This window comes from Bacillus rossius, chromosome 1 (genome assembly GCF_032445375.1).
Source record: "Bacillus rossius redtenbacheri isolate Brsri chromosome 1, Brsri_v3, whole genome shotgun sequence".
Classification (NCBI taxonomy): Eukaryota; Metazoa; Arthropoda; class Insecta; order Phasmatodea; family Bacillidae; genus Bacillus; species Bacillus rossius.
Window position 1 is genome coordinate 31,386,407 of NC_086330.1, and position 21,145 is coordinate 31,407,551.

The window sequence follows — 21,145 nt, forward strand, 5'->3', positions numbered from 1 at the left end:
TGCCTCGAAAAAGTCAAATCGATGGTTGTTCCAATCGAGTGGAAGAGAGGTAGTTGCGACGCAAGCATACAATTAGCGTAACGGGACACAGCATAAAGGGACAATGTGCGATACGGGACACTTTTTTGTGCGTGCAGCCGGCGTTCATCGATTTATTAGATGTTGTCACGTCAAAAACTCTATTCACAGGGTAAATACACAAATATCTTTAGTATTTGAGTATGGTATTTTCCGAATTTTATTATCATTTACTGAAAAGCAGCAACGCAAGAAAATTACTTTTTTAATGTAGCTTACCAGTCATTCATACAATTTGAAAGTATGGTAATACTAGGATATAGCTGCTTTTTAGAACAGAAAGAAAAATACGAAAACATGTTTTTCACACACAACACACGTTCCTAAATTTACTCTGAAGGGATGGTTTCGTAATTCCTACTAGTTCGTATAAAATTAAATTTTTATTTCTTACATTACAATACCTGTGCTTTTATGCTGCTGCGGCCAATCATTGTTATCCGCAGAAAATAGGAATATATGTTTTCAATATAACTGACGTTCCTGAATTAACCTAGAAAGGAAAGTTTCTCGATTCCTACTGGTTTGTGAAAAAATAAGAGTTTACAGCTTATATTGTAATACCTATGTATTCTCATGCTTACATGTAATCATCAACATTCATTGTGCACCCGTGTGTTTAACCCCCCCCCCCCCCCCCCTTCTACCCCCTGAGAACCTTAGTCAATATAGATGTTTTAATAATGAAATTCTTTTCAATAGTAACTGTATTGCAATTGTAAGGAATTTTTAATGCTTATATTTAATTTTTTAATGGGAGGCAAAAATTTGAATAGAATTGTTAACATCATTCCTTTTCTGTGAAGAATACATGCTGTGCACTGCAGCGTACTTTGAATTTTGCAGTCTTTCCAATGAATGCTTTGATTGCAACTGTTGTATGTTCTGTGTTTGATATGACTGGTGTTTCATGTATCCCAGTTTAACTCTGGATCCTGAAGGCTTGACCCTGTTCGCTTGATCCTGTGGTGCATGATGCTTGCTGTTTTAGTTCAGTACCTACATTGGAAAATCCTGAACATGACAAATTGCGAAATATGAAAGAATTATTATTGTAGGTTGAAAAAAAACCTTATTATTCGACTTGCAAAAATAATTCAGTATTATATGACACCTATTTTTCTAATGTAAGGATCTTCTGACCTACCTGCTGAATTAAAAAAGCAAGCATCATGTACACCACAGGATCAATCCATCAGGATCATGCCATCAGGATAAAGCTTTCATGATCCAGGGATAAACTTTAATATATGAAACTGAAGAATTAGCATATTTTTAACTCTCCATAGTTGGTAATGTTGTGCTAAACAAAGAGATACACGATCTCTGGTAAACAATTAATGGTGACTGCAATGTGAAAACATGGATATTATATTATAAGCTTTAAACTGTTATTTTTCATGAACCAGTAGGAATTAAGAGACCATCCTTTCAGGATAAATTTAGGAACGGGTATAGTGTGTGAAAAACATGTTTTCCGATATTTTTCTTTTGTTCTAAAAGCTACGATATCTGAGTATTACCAAAAGTATATCCAAGGTAGGTAATCTAACCTAACCAACTAATCACACAATTTTAATCTAACAAGTCATCCTCATTACTAGGCTATAAACTATTTTAATGTATCTAACCTAACCAACTATCCGTATGATTTTACATTATTATTAATGTACTTAACATAACCATTCTTTAAAAAGGTCCATTCCTGGTAAACTAATTGGAAGTATCACAACACACTCTTACATAATTGGCTAGATGATTGGAAAACATGTCAGAAAGTAGAAAAAAAGAATTTTGGAATTTTTATTATGATTTTTATGGAAAAGTGGTTCTCCCTAAAAACTACCCCTCCTAATATCTTAAAATGTATGATTTGTCAATTTAAAGCAAACAATTTAATTATAATAACGGAAACATGCGAAAACTTTATAGCCTGCAATTATGTAGCAAGAAAAGAATTAAAAAATGATTGTTTTTTATTTCTTGGAATATTTTATGACCATTCTGTAAAAACAGCTTCACAATATTTCTTATAGTTAACAGGAATTATTATTGGTTCTCCATTTATTGGGGCCTCCATGGAATAGTTTGTATACGCAATCAGGAAAGGTGTTAATAAGCTATGGGTATGACCAGAGGCTGAGGCTACCTATCCCAGCATAATTATCACCTCGGCCCCCTGCTTCATTCAACTAACCAGACAGTTGGCTGTGTCCGTAGCCCTTAGACCTAATCAGCACTGCTGGTGCCTACCCCAATCGACCACATTACTTTGGGACCCCTCAATCACCCAGTGAACCCGTGGTTCAGTGTAGACCTATCCAACCTCTTCTGACTGTCCAGGCTCGTACCGGAGCTGTGTTCCCTCTCACTGTGTCCCCTCTCACTATGTCCCCTCTCACTGTGTCAGCTCTCCACAGAGCCAGGGAATCCTTGGAGCCTGCTCCAAGCGATCAGAGAACTACCACCAAGTACGAGTCCTACCAAATCAGATCCTGAGCCTTAGAGGAAACCTTAACGGGGATCCTTTCACGGATCCTTTCCGTACTACTACAGACTTCAGTGTCTATATTTGGCATAGACTGTTCGCCAACAGCTAGCTGACCAGCCGTGTATCGAAGTCACTCCACTGGATCGACCTCGTCTCCTCGAATGATCCTCCGACCCACCATACCTTGGCCTGGCGGGCTTACAGCCGATTAAAGCCCGGATGTGCCGAGACTCCTCTTGACGATAATCACGAAAGCAGTGGCTGGAAATAACCCCTTAGAGATTTTTGAAATTTTGGATAAGTGTAATGGTAGCTAAATGAGTCATGCTAGGCTGCATAAATTCTACCATGGGCGTGATCTATGGTGTGGTTTGGCGACCGATAGATTGGAAAAATGAAAAAAATATCGGCCCGCCCTCACAGCACTTGCCGCGAGCCAACGCTCTACCTTTTTCGGGTAACGAGCTCCTGTGCGGCGATTCGATGGGACGCGAAGTGGTTGGGGAACGTGTGTCCTGTCGTTTTAATAAGGCAAAAGGTTCCTCTTAGCACACAAAGAAATGTCCGATGGATCGCAGCTCCAGCTCCCTGAGGAACAAGTTCCAAAGGGGTTTAGTCGCGGTCTTCTGTCCTGGCCATGGGTTCCGCAAAAAAACCTTAAAGGATAATAATTGTTTTAAGAATTTAGTATTAAAATTATTTTTTAATTAATTAAAATCTGTATATTAATTTGTTGAACTATTATTTAAAACTTACGGTTAAAGGTGGAGTAATTTTTCCGAGAAACTCAGGGAAAAAAATTTTTTAAGAATTTAGTCTAAAATTATTTTTTATTTAATTTAAAACTAAATGTTAATTTGTTAAACTGGTTGCAAAACACCAAAGGATATAATTTTATTTTAAAAATTTAGAATTAAAATTTTTTAATTAATTTAAATATATATTATGTTAATTTGTTAAATTATTATTAAAAAAACATATGGTTATAAGCGGAGTCATTTTATAGTAAAAATGAATATATTTCATTAAACATTAGGTATTTAAATGTTTTATCTCTCACATTATTTCACTACCATCGACCGACAAATTCTATGTTTTGTTTTCATTTGCTTTGAGATTTTTTTTACCTCTTTAGGGTCCTTTATAAAAGATGTAAAATTTCGCCACTACGTAATGATTTTCCAGATTTGAGACACACAATTGAAGAGCTTATTACTTCCATTACTCTGAAATTTTTTAACCAATGTGTGGGGAGAATAATACTTTAGGTTTGATGTGTGCCGTATAACTTAAGGTGCACATATTGAATATTTGTGAGAAAAAACTAAATTAGTTGACTTTCAATTGATGTATGACTTGTTGTAAATAATATAAATAATAAATATAACGGATATAACATACCATTGAAGCTAGGACAGTCTTTTATGGACATTCTGTATTTACTTGCGTTATCACTATTGTTCTACATATAGGTCACGTGTTATTGGGTTTAAGCGGAGGTTTTTGCTTTTGCTCGGGGTTCGTGTCCCTCCGGTGGGAACGATTGGTTAGTTCTGTGTGTATGTGGCGGACGTTGCTGTGGGCCTGCGAGTTTTCTCGAGTTGCACCCGTTTTCCTCTCAAAAGTGGAATGTAGCTGACTTTACAATGCATCGGTGGGGGGGTCATCTCTAAGTTAATTGTATCATTCGTGGAATTTCGCAATCAGTACATAGAGTGAATGTGAGAGAGAGGTTTTGTAGGTTTTATGCCAAGGAGCTGGAGGGCCTCGGAGTTTCCTTGGTGCTACGAGGAGGCAGAGGATTGCCATTGGTGCGGAGAGGCTGTGTATTTGCTTCAATGCACCCATTCCATGAACCTGTTTGATCATGTCTCGGATTAACTAGATCCGGCAAAAGCTCCGACACCTAGAGCGACAATCGCCTTTCCTGTGGGTCAGGTAGATTAATCAGCTAGATTAATGTGAATGTTTGTTAGGTTAGGTCAACTACATTAATTACGTATTCATCACATATCAAATATGTTTTATTAATTTAGCTGACCTATACAAACTAATTTTTTTAAAGAATAAGCAACACTTGTAGAAATTGGTAAAACTACAGTTGTGAGGTTTTTGCAAACAAAAAAAAATGAAAGTTCCTAAATGTTTTTTTAAATTTTATTTTTAGTTTCACTTTCAGACATGTTATCCAACCATTTTAAGAGGGCATTGTGAGAGGTAAAATAGTTAACCATTTTAACAATTAGTAAGGTTAGGTTGCGTACATTAAAAAAAGCACATAAAATTGGAGATCATTTGGTTATGTTATGTTAGCTACATTAAAAATACTGTAAAAACGTGTGAATAGTTGGTTGTGTAAAGATAGCTAAATTTTAAATTCCACAAAATAGTAAAAATAGTTTGTTAGGTTAAGTTAGCTACGTAATTTCTAACCAACCCTTAAAATGATTTTACAGTACATATTTTTTAAGTAGCCACACATTTTTAAAGTATTTTAAATACTAGCTGAAGTGCCTGGTGTTGTCTGGACAAAAAATATCATAATATTAGAACATCGCTACCAAGTTTCAAGTCTGTAGGACATACACTTGAAAAACGAAAAATTTTGATTTTAGATGTCCATTGATTGCACATTCTTGGTGCTTCAAGGCTACATATCAGCAAAACTGGGACACCTATATTCAGCTTAATTTTGTAGGAAGGCAGGTAACCCCTATGCAAGATGCGACGGACACACCAAACGATAGCACATTACAAGTTGCTGCAAGCTTCACTAAGCGGATGGGTTTCACCAAGTAGGAAGATAGGAAGTTGCCAGGCCTTACTATATGACAGTGTGGCAGACACAGAGATATGACGCAAACTCACTTGATGTGTGTCTATGACTTACCATTTATGATTTTCTATTATAAAACTGTATTTACCTCTTTTTCACTCCCTTTGGAATGGAATTTCATAATTATGTGTAGTCTGTCACTCTCCGGTCCATAAACTTTCTGTATGCAAAAATCATTGCTGCGTCAAAGGACAAACAGACATACACTTTGCATTTATAATATTTGTAGCGATAGCTAACATAACCATTCTCATGGTATCATAGTATTTATAATATGAAAATCTAACTAAACAAGTTATTTAAACATTAAACTATTGGTAAAATTCTTGGGGTATAAGAGTGTCCTATTTGAGAATTAAACCTATCCCTCACTTAGCACGAATTCATTTAGTGCAATGTTAATTTTACTGCCCCGGTCTTGAATAGCACATCTGTAAATTTCAGTTAACGTGAAATCTCCGCAGGAAAAAAAAAACTTGGTGACACCACAAAGTCTGTTTCAACTTCTGTAAACAACAGATGTGCCGTGGGATACAGTTAGCCTGACAAGGGGGGAAGAGATGCGCGCGCAGGTCTGGCTACGCTGTTGTACAAACATCAGATATAGCAAGTTAAGTTGCGGCTATGGAGTGTAAAGGAAAAAATGTTTTACATCTGCCCGTATGACGCCGTACCGTACTGTTATCGCCTAACCACAGACCAGGCCGTGAACTCAGTCTAGCCAGTGGCAGGGAATTCACTCAAACAAAAGCAACGTCTACCCATTCATCTGCCGGTAACTGTACATGCGTAATCACCTGCAGTTGGAATCATAGTGGAATAATGGCTTCCAAGTGAGAGCATAATGTATCATGTTCAAGTATTTGAGACAAAACTTAGAAGCATTACTGCGTGCAGATTGTCATGAAGGCCACACTAATGTTGGTCACACTTTAGTTTTAAGCAAGTCTACTGTGCGCACAATCGTACGAAATAAGGACTCTATCAAAAGTTTATATGTCTGATGTTCTTGGTTGTAATAGTGGGAATATATTTTTAATTAGATACCGGAACAGAAATGAACAGATAAGTCACATGTAAAAGGTTGTTAAATGAGTGTTGCAATGAAAAAAATAATCATTGGCCTGACAGGATAGATGTAAACCAGGTGGTGATATGCGGATAAGCACTTTAATTTTTGAAAAATTGAAATGTAATTATCTGGACAGTAATATGGGTTTCACTGTCAGTAAAGAATGGTTTAGAAAGGTACGTGATGTGAGTTCAAGGTCATGCCCGGGCGGACAAGTCAGCCAGCCGACAAATTATATAACCACGTATCACCCGTTACGCGGTGTCATATTTGTCATACTAAGTGCAATGGGAGGTACATAAAGATTAATGGTGTGACATATTTATCATTGAGTGTTATTCTACGCATTTATATTACGTAAAGTATATTTTCCTACACAATTTTAAAACAGATTAAATAAATTAGCCTTGCTATTTATGGAAACTAATGCTTCAGAATACGCAATTTCGAATAAAACGAGCATTTTTAGGAACTCATTAGTCGTGCTAAGTGAGGGATAGGTGTATTCGAAAACATGTCAGGAAGAGAGAAAAAAGGGCATTTTGGGAATAGTATTCTCATTCAAAAACCTAAAAACTGCAACATTACCCTGATAAATTTACTTTAAAAACATGTATTAAATAAAACAATAAAATACTATTACATACAAAGTAACACTAACTCTCCATCACAATGACCTAAAACTGCTTACAACAAAATATAATCTTTTTTAAATATTCCACATGGTGTCAATCGTATCCTCTATGACCATGTTACTAGAAAATAATTCTTTCAGATAGTAAAATAACATGATGATTATTTAGATAATTATTAGAAAAAGTAAGCAAGTAATATATGAATTTTCATATTTTAATACTTTTTATGTAAAAAAAAGAGCTGCCTGGCAAACCACACGAGAAATAATAGCATCGGGGTGACCAGAGTAGAGCAACACTGCCTCATGCATCACTTGCCTCCACATGCTAAGCACCAAACTGACTTACCGTCTTTGAGTCGGCAACACGTCTATGAAACTTGGTCATTCTAAATTTTTTTAGATGGAATATTAAGATAAAGGTATTCTACATATCCAGGGCTCTACTAATTCTGTACTCCAGGTGGTCATGATGCCTAACGTATCCTTGATGGCGACTAACTTCTGCCAAGATGCCTAGATACTAAGATATAACTACAGTAGTTTTGAAAACATCAGCAAATTTTGTTGTTACACAATCTTGTTGAACAGGAATTACTGTGGTCATGAAATGGGATGGTACTTAAACAAGAGTGTGATTATTTTATCTGTGGTATGCAGCACAACATGAAATCTTAGAAAAAAAAGTACTTTGTATAGATCAATCAACCGTATCCCCCATGACGGACTCACCAATGCTTGGCAATATTGTATATTTATAACTAGACAACAGTGCAACTTAAAAAAAAAAAAAAAGCATTTCTTTAATTACTGGTTCTTAGATTTTGTTTCCAACTATTAAACTTTCCAAGATTATCTAGAGGCTTGTTCATATCCTATACTACTTAACAATATTAAGTATTAAAGAGTTTTCATGCTTAAAATGTCTGTAAAAATGATCATTCTCTGCCTTTTTTTTTTGCTGTCCAATAAATACATTTTAAAATGAAACTTGAATAGGTAGTTGTCATGGCTCTTGAATGCTATTTGTAATTGGAAATCATTAACAATGTATGTTTAACAAATTTTCAGCTATTTGTAAATGGCTCATAAACACCTAAAATTCCACAGTTATTTGATGGCCCTGCCAACCTAGGAAAAAATTAGTTTTTTCCAAAATTTGTTGTGTGACTTTTTTAATGCAGCTAATTACTTAATCTACAATGGAAATAAAAATTCTTTATGTGTAACCTGGATAAATTTTGAGTAACATGCCATCTTCCCACACTTTACATGTACAATAATATTATAGTATATTTTGGGAAGGATATCTAAATATGGGATTTTAAATTTTTTTTCATATCACAATTTATTAGTGCTTTAGCAACTCATCTTAAATGAATCAACACTAGTTCTGATAAAACCCACACAATGATTAGTTTTGTGCTGACTAATACACTCCTCATTTGTTCAACAACTAAGTGTTCTGTTATCTTCTTTACAGTATTCTTTTATCTGCACCATAATTATTCACTTAATGAGATTGACATATATTCCTAAACTTACAAGTTCATATTCTTGATGCATTTTAAATATTTTACACGTAAAGTACAATAAAAGTCATTTTAAAAAAAGCTTAGAGCAAAGTCTGATTTAAAGTTTAGCAATGACAAAATTATTGAATGGCAGACTAGTTTTAACATATATGTATCATTATCTTCTGTTAATTTTATAGGAATTTACGTCGTTTTAAGTCTGAATTTTTTTTTTGAGGCATATGTCAACAATGTTTTTGGAACAGTGTTTTCTAAAGTATTCATGAGATAGTATACATATTTATTTTCTATAAGGCATAATAGTACATGTTTTATGTAATTTAGTAGTTTTGCTTCACAGTTCCCAGAATTGCTGCTCAAAGCTCACACTAAATACAAAATACAATGAAACATGACTATAAAATTAGTTTTTCATTGAAAAAAAATGCTATATGATATCTATCATGAAAAGATAAATGATTGAAAGGTGCTACATAAAATAAAATTAAAAATATTTCGAACTGGTTTATTTTTTGTTATAGGCCTATATGTAAGTCCAAATATTATTTCTCGAAAAATTGAGCCTTCTAGTCAGTTGGCAGTATTCATATGGAAAAATATTATGATGGATGTGAGGATAGTTGTGAATCGCTCTGGGTGTTCATGGACTGACAGATGGACAGGTGATAGAGTTGAATTCCATCTTGGACAGTGCCTTGGAGTGAAATTTAAGAAACATCACTTTGTTAATAGTTTCCAGGATTTTTTCCCAGTGTAAACGTTTTTGTCATAACATTGAAGTGTTTGGAAGTACTTACATTGTGACTAGGGCAGTATTAATAAATAGCATATAAATTTTAAAGTGGTTGTTTTCGTGGGCAATATAACAGGTCATTGAAACTTTTTGAGGACATGGTGAATCCTGACAAAAGTCGGGGGAAATTGTTTGTGGATTTTGATATGCATCCTGCAACACTTCTTCCACTTCGGTGCGGGAGTTTATTGGGGAACAAATGAGCAACTATTATTTCTGAACTCACCGAAGACCCTGGTGGGACTCAAACCCACAAGTCCTGAAGGCAGGTTCGCTAATCAACAAAGCAGATGGAATGCTTGACTTGAGTTCGGTTTGGCCCAGTCTCTGTGCTACTTCACTGCTAAGTCTTGGATGATTAGCTACCTACTCTGTATCTAATGCTACTTTAAACCTAAGGTTTTTTTTTAGATAGTAAAAATGCTTCATAATACTGTTAACAAAGTTTGTATTACCTGGGTAATATATGCTTTGAAATGTTTTCACATTATAAAATCATGGTTTTTAATAGCTTATTATCTTGTAAATGTTTTCCTTGAATTATTTTAGTTGATGTAAATATTATAAATTATGGGGGTGGTAAGAGTATGCATTCAGTACTTTAATATGAAATGGTTTTCATATTCTTTTAGGTTTTTCTTAATTTATAACTTTTACAATTGGTTTGGAGATTGATTTTCATTATAGTTTGATTGGATTTTGATATGTATTAACATAGATAATATAATATGTAGTAAGTTTATTAACATTCGACTGTAATACTGTAAGTCACTAGCACATGCTTCTTGTAAGACTTTGTATAAAAATACATAAAAAATTTCAATTGGTTGCTTAGTAATTTTGTCATGGGTTTTGATTTATTTTTCTCGACAACTGTGCACATTTTTGCTAATGCACGTATTGCGCTGTAAGTGGTAAAGCAGGCACAGTTGAGGCAGTGCTGGTTTGCGGTAGACGGCTTGCCAACCGTGCCAGTCCACCGTGACGTAATGGCTTCAAGGTCCGCCGCACCGCACTGCCTCACTGCTAGCGGGAACTGGAATGGGCGGCTGGTCAGCCTTGACCCACTGAGCTGCAAGGTGCTGTAGCAACCGTTGCTCTCTCTCCTTCTCCACCGACACATCCTTCGTGATAGCATTTCATATTCATTCTAATGCAATATAAAAAATATATACTGTCCATGCTTCGTTACCACAAAGTTAATTAATAATTTTGATGTGTCTCTCTTATTAGCACACTTTTTACATGCTGGGTTATTCGTTTTATTTTTTAATGTCTTATTTTATACATTCTGTTGATCCTTTAAAATGGTAGAAACTAATAAGGCCATGAAACAAGTCAGTTTTGTGTACAATCATTAACAAAATACAGAAAAGAAAATTACATAGGTAGCTTAAAAAAGATGATTAAAAGTAAGACATAAAAAAATGGGAAAAGAATTTGAAACAAAATAATATTTGGGCTTATATATATTCCAAAAATTTCTACTTTAATTTTATATAGCATCTTTAAATCATTTATCAATTCATTGTATCTTCTTGTCTTTTGTGTGAGATTTGAGCAGCAATTCTTGGAACTGTGAAGAAAAAATACTAAACTACAATTAGCATGAATTGTTTTTGCTATAGGCTATAGGAAATAGATATGTACTATCCGGTGAATACTTTAGAACACACCGTTCAAGATAAAAAAAATATATATATATATTTTGACATGTGCCTCAAAAAATATTCGGAAAAATTCTGACTGAACAAAAGATAATGATACATACATGCTTAATCTAGTCTGCCGCTCAGTATTTCTGAAATTGCTAAAATTTGAATTATATTTGGCTGTAATTTTTTTTATGGCTCTTTATGAGTAAAATACTTATAATGCATCAAGAATATGAACTTGTTAGTTTAGGAATATACACAAATCTCATTAAGTGAATAATTATGGTGCAGATAAAAGAAGATTGTAAAGAAGATTACAGAACACTTAGTTGGTGAGCAAATGAGGATTGTGTTAGTCAGCACAAAACTAGTCATTGTATGGGTTTTATCAGAACTAGTGTTGATTCATTTAAGATGAGTTGCTAAAGCACTCTAATAAATTGTGATATGCAAAAAATTTAAAATCCCATATGCCACAAATTACAGATCCACATGTAACATAAAAATGACACATATATGTGAATATATGCAAATAATAGATACAATGCTATAAATTTTAGATTTGCTTCCCAAAATATACTATAACTTTTGTACATGTAAAGTGTGGGAAGATGGCATTTTATTCAAATTTTATCCAGGTTACACATAAAGTATTTTTATTTCCATTGTAGATTAAGTAATTAGCTGCATTAAAAAAAAGTCACATAACAAATTTAGGAAAAAACTATATAATTTTTTCCTTTAAGGTTGGCAGGGCCATCAAATAGCTGTGGAATTTTAGGTGTTGATGAGCCATTTACAAATAACTGAATATTTGTTAAACATTGTTAATGATTTCCAATTACAAATAGCATTCAAGAGCCATGACAACTGCCCATTCAAGTTTTGTTTCATGGTTTCATGTTTAAATGTATTTATTGGACAGCAAAAAAGGCAGAGAATGATCATTTTTACAGACATTTCAAGCATGAAAACTTTTTTATACTTAATATTGTTAAGTAGTATAGGATATGAACAAGCCTCTACAAAATCTTGGAAAGTTTAATAGTTGGGAGACAAAATCTAAGAACCAGTAATAAAAAAAAAATACTTTTTTTTAAGTTGCACTGTTGTCTAGTTATAAATATAACATATTGCCAAGCATTGGTGCTGCATTGGGGGTGTGTGAGTGCTGTATGCGCGGTGAGTCCATCATGGAGTTCATGTTGTGTTGCATACCACAGATAAAATAAATGCATTCTTGTTTAAGTACCGTCCCTTTTCCTGACCACAGTAATTCCTGTTCAACAAGATTGTGTAACAACAAAATTTTCTGATGTTTTCAAAACTACTGTAGTTATATCTTGGTATCTTGGCAGAAGTTAGTCACCATCAAGGATATGTTAGGCATCATGACCACTTGGTGTGCAGAATTAGTAGAGCCCAGGATATGCAGGAAACCTTTATCTTAATATTCTCTAAAAATTCTTAGAATGACCACTTAAAGTTCCATAGAGACGTGTTACCGTATCGAAGACAGCAAGTCAGTTTGGTGCTTAGCGTGCAGAGGCATGTGATGCATGGGGCAGTGTTGCTCTGGTCACCCCAATGCTATTATATATTTTGTGGTTTGGCAGGCAGCCTTTTTTTAGCATGGCTGGAGTAGTCAGTTACTGCATGTTACCTGCCCTTACCTCTTGCTTCAGCCCACTGAGATATTAGCAAAGTTTTAAATGAAAGAATATAATCTCATTCAAACTAATGTGTTAAAACAACAGTCCCAGCTTACATGCAAGTTAAACCAGTCTCACTGCTGATGGATTGAGTGTATCAAATAAGTAAAGACATATGAAATGCAAGAAAATTATTTTTAAGAACAAAACACTTTTTTAAGTTAAGTGAAGCTTATAGCATTCATTCCTCCAGGCTGTAAATGTTAACTGTTACTTAGTGCAATAATATTTATCAGATCCAAAATAAGTTAAAATAGGTTCGAAAAAGTTAGGAAGGCTATTTATTTTTTTGTGTAGGCCCAATGTTTTTCCAAATGACTGCAAAAATATTTTGTGGCATGGATGCGAATCAATGCCATCCTGAATTCGTGCACTGTATACATTATACATAGTATTTATAGGAGTGTGGCTTGGCATTGCTGGTACTCTGCTAAGCTATCTTTAGACGTTGCAGCTGACTGCCCGACGGCTAACAAACAAACTATTTCCATTCAGTTTGTTGGCCGCCCTCAAAGTGCATCTCAATGTCACTGCACACAACCAGCGTGGAGAGGAACCAAGGGCCAGGGGGTCTAAGAAATAAATCTAGACACTGTTATCATTACTGTGGCCCTAACTTTAATTACAATCTATGCATATTGCATTAGTTGTAAGGTTTTCCACGAGTATTTATAAAGACTTGTAATTCTGATTCTGTCAGGATAAAAATATATCTCGAAACTCAGTGGGGCTGCCTCTGGTGCCCGAACCCCGGGAATCTTCCCCCCTCTCTAACCATCACTCTCGATGGCCTTGCACACAACACATGACATGTATGAACACTAGCTAAAAAAAACTTTTAAAAAAAAAGGGTGTGTGTACTTATGTACCTACATGCGTTTGAAGTTATACTTACTTGGCATTAAAAATCCAACTTTAATTTTGCATGCAAATAATTAATATAAATTAAAAAATGAAAGGACTAAAGTTATATTATAAGTATAGTTGATAAAGTATAAAATCAATAAAATTCAAAAAATTAAATAAATACTCAGTATTCAATATTAATATAAACATGTGTATAAAATAAATTATTTAATTTGATAAAAAATCAATATAGAATTTATAATAAAATAAAATAAATATTATTTTTTATTCTAATTAAATTTAATTATTTTTAAATAATAATGTATTAATTTATAATGCACATAAATTGTAAATATGGGAACATAACCTCACTTATATAAATACACTTAAAAAGGTTTATAAAAATAATTTATATCTCTAATATGCAAAATAAATAAATAATTTTAATGATTTGGACCAGTATTCATATCAGTCACTGAAATAAAAAATTTCAAAGCACATATGTAATTTTAATTTGTACAAGAGGGGACCCAAAAAAAAACCAGATTGAGAGTGTGCTGCAGTTCATAGACGTAGTTGAAAGTTCTCCCGCTAGTTGGGGTTAGTATATACCTTCACTAAACAGCTGCCCAGACGAGATGTAATACCAAAGTAAATTAAAAAAAAAAAAAAGTATAAAATTAAATAGTGATGTTGCAGAAAATTACAAGAATTGAAGTCTGAAATATTATGTTTTAATGCTGCCAACACGTTTATAAGAAAAGCTAACCCACTGAAGTGGTCAGCCACCATTTTAATTTTTGGTTAAAAGCCCTTGTGTTTTGAACTATGCTAAATACGTCTCTTTAACAAACCGATTGGTGCTCTATGGGATGATATGTAGGACCCAAGATTTTGTTTTTCTGTGCTCTTCACAATGGGCTTGCACTGGCAGTGGCCAAAATCATGTCTTGTGTTTTCTGAGATACGTAGAGGATTGTCGGTCCTATGGGAGGGCTATGGCGGCGATCCCCTACGTTTTTCTCAATACCACCATAGCTAAAATCATGTAGAGATAATAAAAAAAGACCTTTAAATATCTCAGAAAAGCGTAACATAGCCTTCAATTGCAAAAACTACTGACCCCTCATTTTACTGGGCAGTATTTATAAACCAACCACCCAAAACCCTCTGGTCATCTATCTGCTTCCTCCCTTCCACTTCTCAACCCAAATTGCCCCACCCAAAATTCTAAGCTGGATCCATCCTTACTTGGGGAGGTCTCTGTTGTAAGCAGGAGAGACGAGTATTAGCAGACAAGGCGTAATAGCTGTGTAACCAGGTAATTAAGATTCTGCGAAACCACCGTGTTGAGATAATTGCGTCTCCGTGTCACTATAGTTTATCCAGGACAATTTGTACTGATGTTCCACTTTTTAAGCATTGCATTTGATGTTTTGAAGCAAATTTTGGCATATTCATGTGTAAAAGATAAAGTGTATTGAGGCAGAGTTAGCAGCTCAATCTTTTATCTTGCAGTTTTTAACTAAATGAATTTATCAGACAACTTAGACTTCCACTTTAGATATTTAATATACATGATAAGCACTTCTATTGGGAAGTCTTTCTGTTGTTTGATAAATTTCTTTAATTAAAAACTACATGGTAAAAGACTGATTTTTTAACCTTGCTTCAATACACTGACTGAATTTTTACAAGTGTTACGGAAACCAGCCACATAATCCCCAGTAAATATATGTGTGCTGTAGATGTTACAGTGAATGGCATGTATAAATCAGTTATTTAAAAAAAATCTCCAAAATTTACCATCCAATGTTTTATACTGCTTCTTTTCTTCAGGTTTTGGTATTTTCTCAAGTTGGAAAAACAAATCTCTCATCCGTCACCTTATGAAAAATGATCCTATAAATTCTCTGTTTGTAAGAATAAAATTGTTTATACAAAAATTTAATTTTTTTTATAGCAAATTTAATATATTTTTGTACCCTGCTAACATTTTTTTTTAGTATAATAATTGGTAAAGATTAAAATATTTCCAGCAAAAATTATTCTTACAACTTTGTTATATTTATTTGTCAACAGCAAACTTTAAGAGACACAGAAACATAGACAGTAGGGTGAGAAATACTGGTATTCTTAAACAAAATGTATTTAAATGTTAAAAAAAAAAAATTAATATAACACAAATAAAATATACACAATATTTGCTACTTAGTAAACCTTTAAATACTTAATTTTGAAATTACAAGTTAAATAGGATTGACATTTATAATTCTCTTACATCCAAAATTAAATAATTAAGAATTCATGAGACAGGAATGAAACATAAACATAATTTTATATTTGAGGTCATAGTATATTGCTGGATGGATATGATGCTTATTGTTGGAGAATTGAAATCAATAGTTGAATTTTTTTTTTTGTTTAAAGACTACCAACAAATTCAATAAATTAATTTAGACTAAATCAATATTCACTAACCTTACATGCAACAAAATTAACACAGAGAAATGGAGGAATGGATTAGCCATGCCAGTAGTAAGGAACCAGCCTAATATTTACTTGGAGTAATTTTTGTAAAGTTGAAATCAAGATGGCTCTACTGGAATCCTGAATGTGAGTCTAGTGTTTCACTTTTGCTCAGTGATGATAGTATAGTGATTATTAAATATTATTTAAAACGTAGTTAATTCGAAACTCACTTGTTAATGTAATGTAAAGTGTTTTCACATTCCCTGGAAATTATATAGGAGTTATTTTGCTAAGAGGTTTGTTTAGTTCAAAATATTTTAATTATGTAAAACAGTCATATTTTTCCATTAGTGAAACATATAAATTGAAGTATGATTAATATAAACGTCATAAAATTATGAAGTTTCAACTAAAATATCACTTTTGCCATCTCCTAGGTTCTGTGTGGTCTGGGGAAAATAGCTTATAACTTTGTGGATATTCATAAAAATTTATAGTATGTCTCCTTGTAGGTAATTTGTGAGGCTTTTGTGCATTCTGCTGTTGTAAAAAAATTCTTGAACCACGGGTATACCTAGTCTGACATAGTATTTTACTATCCCTTAGAAAAACTTTTTGTACTTTATAAAACTAAGTTTTAGTTTTCATAGAGAACATATTATTTTTTAGGAGTGTTGAGCATGTAATAATAATAAAATATTCGTAACTTAAGCAAATATAGTAGTATCTTGATAAACCAAGCTTTTGATTAACTGAAGGTTCCATTTTATCACAGCTGATCTAAAGTGTCATTCCCGGCAAAGACTGTTCAAAAATTTTCTTGAGGACCTAGAAAATGATCTAACCATTAGTCTCAATAATGATGCAGTTTACTGGAGAAACAAATCATGAAATGACGTGAAAGAAATTTACATTGAAGAAGAAGATGGGAAAATGTTACCCCGAAAAATGAGACCACTGGGCCAACTGAAAACCATGACAGTTTTCAATTATATATTCGTTTTATCTTGGATTTTTCTTACCTGAGGTTTCCGTGGTTCACGTTCACTCTGGTAATCGAGACTGTACTCTAAATTATGTGATTACCTAAGTTTCATTATTACAGAGTTTCAGATTCTGATCCCTTAAGAGCTCCGCCTACCCGGGCACACACACGGTGTGCAGAGCTTCAGGGAAAACAACTCGATTTCAAGACTTCTCAAGATATCCGAGTGGGATCTACTTATGAAAAGCATTTAAGAGTTATCTGAGGGCCGTAAAGTACTTTTGATTTTGGATTAAGTTTTTAACGGTATTTTTAGAACAGTCAAAATGGCTAAAACGCATGTTTTCAGAGTAATTTTTATGCTTAAAACTACCGGTACAGATTCTCGAAAGCATTTAAGGGACTTGCATTACACCTGTATCTTTATTTCTCCGCCATATAATGTTACGGTCACCCCTCAAATTTCACAGTTATCCTGTGACGACGAGAAGACTGCGCGCCAGTTCAGAGCCTTGCGCTTAGAGGCTATACCGCGCTAGAAGCACCAGCGAGCGTCGCGGTCATCATCCCGCCTCACTAACACATATACACCCCTGTCGAGGCGGGCCCCTTAAGGTCTGTGTTACTGAGGAGAACAGAGGGTGGTGGTGTGCCGCAGACGCTTATCAACATGGCGTACTGCTGCCTGATCCTGCTGGGCAAGTCGGTGCAGCAGCTGGTTTTTGGGGAGCTGCGCGTGTCGGAGCAGCAGCACATCAAGGACAAGTTCTGGAACTTTGTGTTCTACAAGTTCATCTTCGTGTTCGGCGTGGTGAACGTGCAGTACATGGACGAGGTGGTGCTGTGGTGCTCGTGGTTCTCCGTGCTGGGCTTCCTGCACCTGCTGGCCCAGCTCTGCAAGGACCGCTTCGAATACGTGAGTCCCTCGCTCTGGATGTGCATCCAAGAAATGTGGAGCTTCACGTAATGCACCCTGAGTACAAGATTATCGTAACTCAAAAAATAATTTTTTCAGATATTTTTTCCATAAGTAGGAAAATATCATTATCTAGGCACTGCAAGACTATCGCAATATTATATTTACTTTTACGGGACTTGTGGCAAATAATGTAGTGTTGCACTCTGGATAACATTATATAAGAATATGTGCAAGACTATGGCATCTGGGTTTTGATAGTATTGAACTGATTTTTGAGTTACGATGGTCTTGTGCTCAGGGTGCGATAACTGTGTTGAATTTAGATAACGTACTATGTCCACAGCCGTGTTCTCAAAGATCTCCTTCGATGTAATGTCACGTTAGCAGCACCTTGCCTTCGAGGCTGAAACCAAACTGCGTGTAGGCAGGGTGTCAACACTCTGGAAAATCAGGGGGGAAAAAAAGTCAGGAAAGTTGGAATTGGTCAGAGAATGTGAGGAAATCTTCTCGGGATCCGGGAAAATTAATGAAAGTTCCTCAGTGATTGTAATTTGAGGAGGAAAATTTTGTGCTCCAGTCTGCCGTCGCCTATGCTATGAAGGCATTTTTTTTATTTTTCAGATAGCATTTAAGCGCATAGTTATACACACACAATTTAATGTTGTATGTCAGGTTATGTTTGAAATGAAAGTGGATAGAGAACCAGGCCAGCTATGGGGATAGTGGAGGCTGGGTTTTCTTAATTTTATTTTTCTAAAATTGCAAAACAGGTAAATTAGTGACCAGCTTACATTCTGTGCAGGATAGCTGACATTTTTTAACTTTTAACTACTAAGTTTTTATAGTTAGTATTAGTTAACAGGTTTTCATATGAATTTATTCCAATAGCTTTCTTGCATTCATTGCTGGGTCACATATTTTTTCAAGTTTTGGAATTGTAAAAGGTCACGTAAACGATCATTATTATGAACACTGCTTTAAGATAGTATTTTGGAAACATCTGTGAGAAAATTTAAGACTAAACATAAAATGAAAGAGAGCTGTGGTGATAAATATTGTGGAGAAATACCTACACAGAAAAATTATAAATTTAGATGTTTTATTTAACTACAACCATAGGATGTAAATACTTTTCTCGTAAGGCATTAAGTCTTTGCAAAATGATAATTTTTGGTAGTGTAATGTATTGCTCTATGAGCATTGTTATGTTAGGAATTATTAGCATTATAAAAAAAATGGACAAAAATTTTGTTTGGAACAGAGGGTCTTGCTTTAGCGTTTGACATAAGCGGAAGCATTTTATCTTGAATGAGCTTCACTACTACAATATATTCAGTGGAACTATTAAAAAGCTGTCTATGAAATGACAGTAATTATAATTAAGCATTGTGTTGCTGGAAGATATATTTTGTGTATGTGCAAGAATATAAGTGGGGAAATGAACTAACTGATATTTAACGTAAATATTTCATCACTCTTGTATTGGTAACTGTCTCATCAATTGCACTACTACAACAGTATGGTATTTGAATGTTAGCTATATTTAACTAGTACATAATGCCATATTTTAAATAAGTAATTTATAACTAAATTTTCTTTTGCATTCAATAATGTCAAGTTCTGTACAGATTGAGATAGAAAATCATAAAGTAATTTTGTTAATATTAAATTTTTTCAAGGGTCTGCAATTTCACCCAATTTCCGTTAACGTGACTATTGCTTTCAATCACTGACGAGATTAACATTTTTCTGTGTGTTTAGCTGATATCACCATATCTTAATCGGAAACATAGTTTACTTACACAGCTACTTCTCACTTTTAGGGATTCAACGATACTTTAATGGGTGAGACTATACAATGTTCAGAAATAACACCCAATGAAAGTAATAATAATGAAATAATTAACATAATGTGTGTGGACCAAGCCTTAAGGTTTAAGGAAAAGATATCATCTTGCCCTTCTTATATGATAATTTCATTGGCTGCCAAGCTTTCAGATATACTGCACAGTATAAAAATTATATTAGTCTCTAGCTTGAAATTAGGCATAATTTCTCTTTCAAACTGTAATATCTTTTTTGATATTCTACTTAATTAATATTTTACAACATATGTTCTCACAATACAAGTTATCATACTTATAGCTTAAAAACAGACATCCACTCGTATGTTATAACTTCCATGTTGTTTACCTTCAGAATGCCAGAACCCAGTTGTACGTGTAGATGTTTTTCATATCTTGCTTTTCATTCTACTTGCACACTTTTACTAATGTATTTCAAAGATAATATTAAAGTATGCTCTTGTGTGAGAAATCTGTTAACAATAATATAAGTAAACAAAACATGTATTTGTTCTTTAGAATCGTGGATTAAAAAATATTAGAGAATGCATAAATATTGTAGGATAATACTTTATTATTTTAAAGTGTGAAGTATTAATTGAGTTGTGTTTGTTTTAGCTTTCTTTTTCACCTACAACCCCTGGATGGAGCCATGTTCGGTTGCTTGGTTTATTAGCATCCATATTGCTTTTATCTGGCTTCATGTTCCTGATATGTGTCGCTGTAGGCTTCTTTGGTGGACTCAACACGTTTGCCTTCATGGTAGCGGAGGTGAGCTTGACAAGATCGAAAACACTTTGGCATATTATTATTGAGTACATTGCGACTGTCTAATGACAAAACTTAATGTTAAATGGCAATTGATTTAATGTTAAATTGCGATAAAGCCAAAATAACAATAAAATGTAAAATACATTTCAATCAAAACTGGGTGAGCATTTACAATTTTCATCACAGTTGATAACTTAAGAAGACTTGGAAATCTTCCACAGAAATTTGAACTCTACAGATTACCAAAACTTCCATGAAATGAAAATGATCAGCACTCTACAAAACTTTCCAGAGAACCATCTATACTTGCAGACTAGTTAGCCTAACTAACAATTCTGTTTCTGAATTAATAAAATACCCTGAGTGCGACCTCTTATTGTTTACGTCCATGTGTTTTCCAGATTGCTAGTCAGTACACCGTGCCCGAATTGTTTACTACAATTAACCGAAACGTAATAATAACACAGCCAATAGCCAATCACAACATGAAAAGTCACTGCAC

At 34.1% G+C, this 21,145-nt stretch overlaps 1 protein-coding gene across 1 annotated transcript in view; it reads left to right on the forward strand.

Annotated features, from left to right (window-relative positions):
* The window catches only part of LOC134533899 (E3 ubiquitin-protein ligase AMFR-like), a 44,491-nt gene that overhangs the window by 3,603 nt on the left and 19,743 nt on the right, over positions 1-21,145 (forward strand). Inside the window, exons 2-3 of the mRNA XM_063371686.1 lie at positions 17,768-18,025; positions 20,491-20,643. Of these exons, the coding sequence (XP_063227756.1) occupies positions 17,768-18,025; positions 20,491-20,643 (411 nt within the window). The remainder of the gene's footprint in view (positions 1-17,767; positions 18,026-20,490; positions 20,644-21,145) is intronic.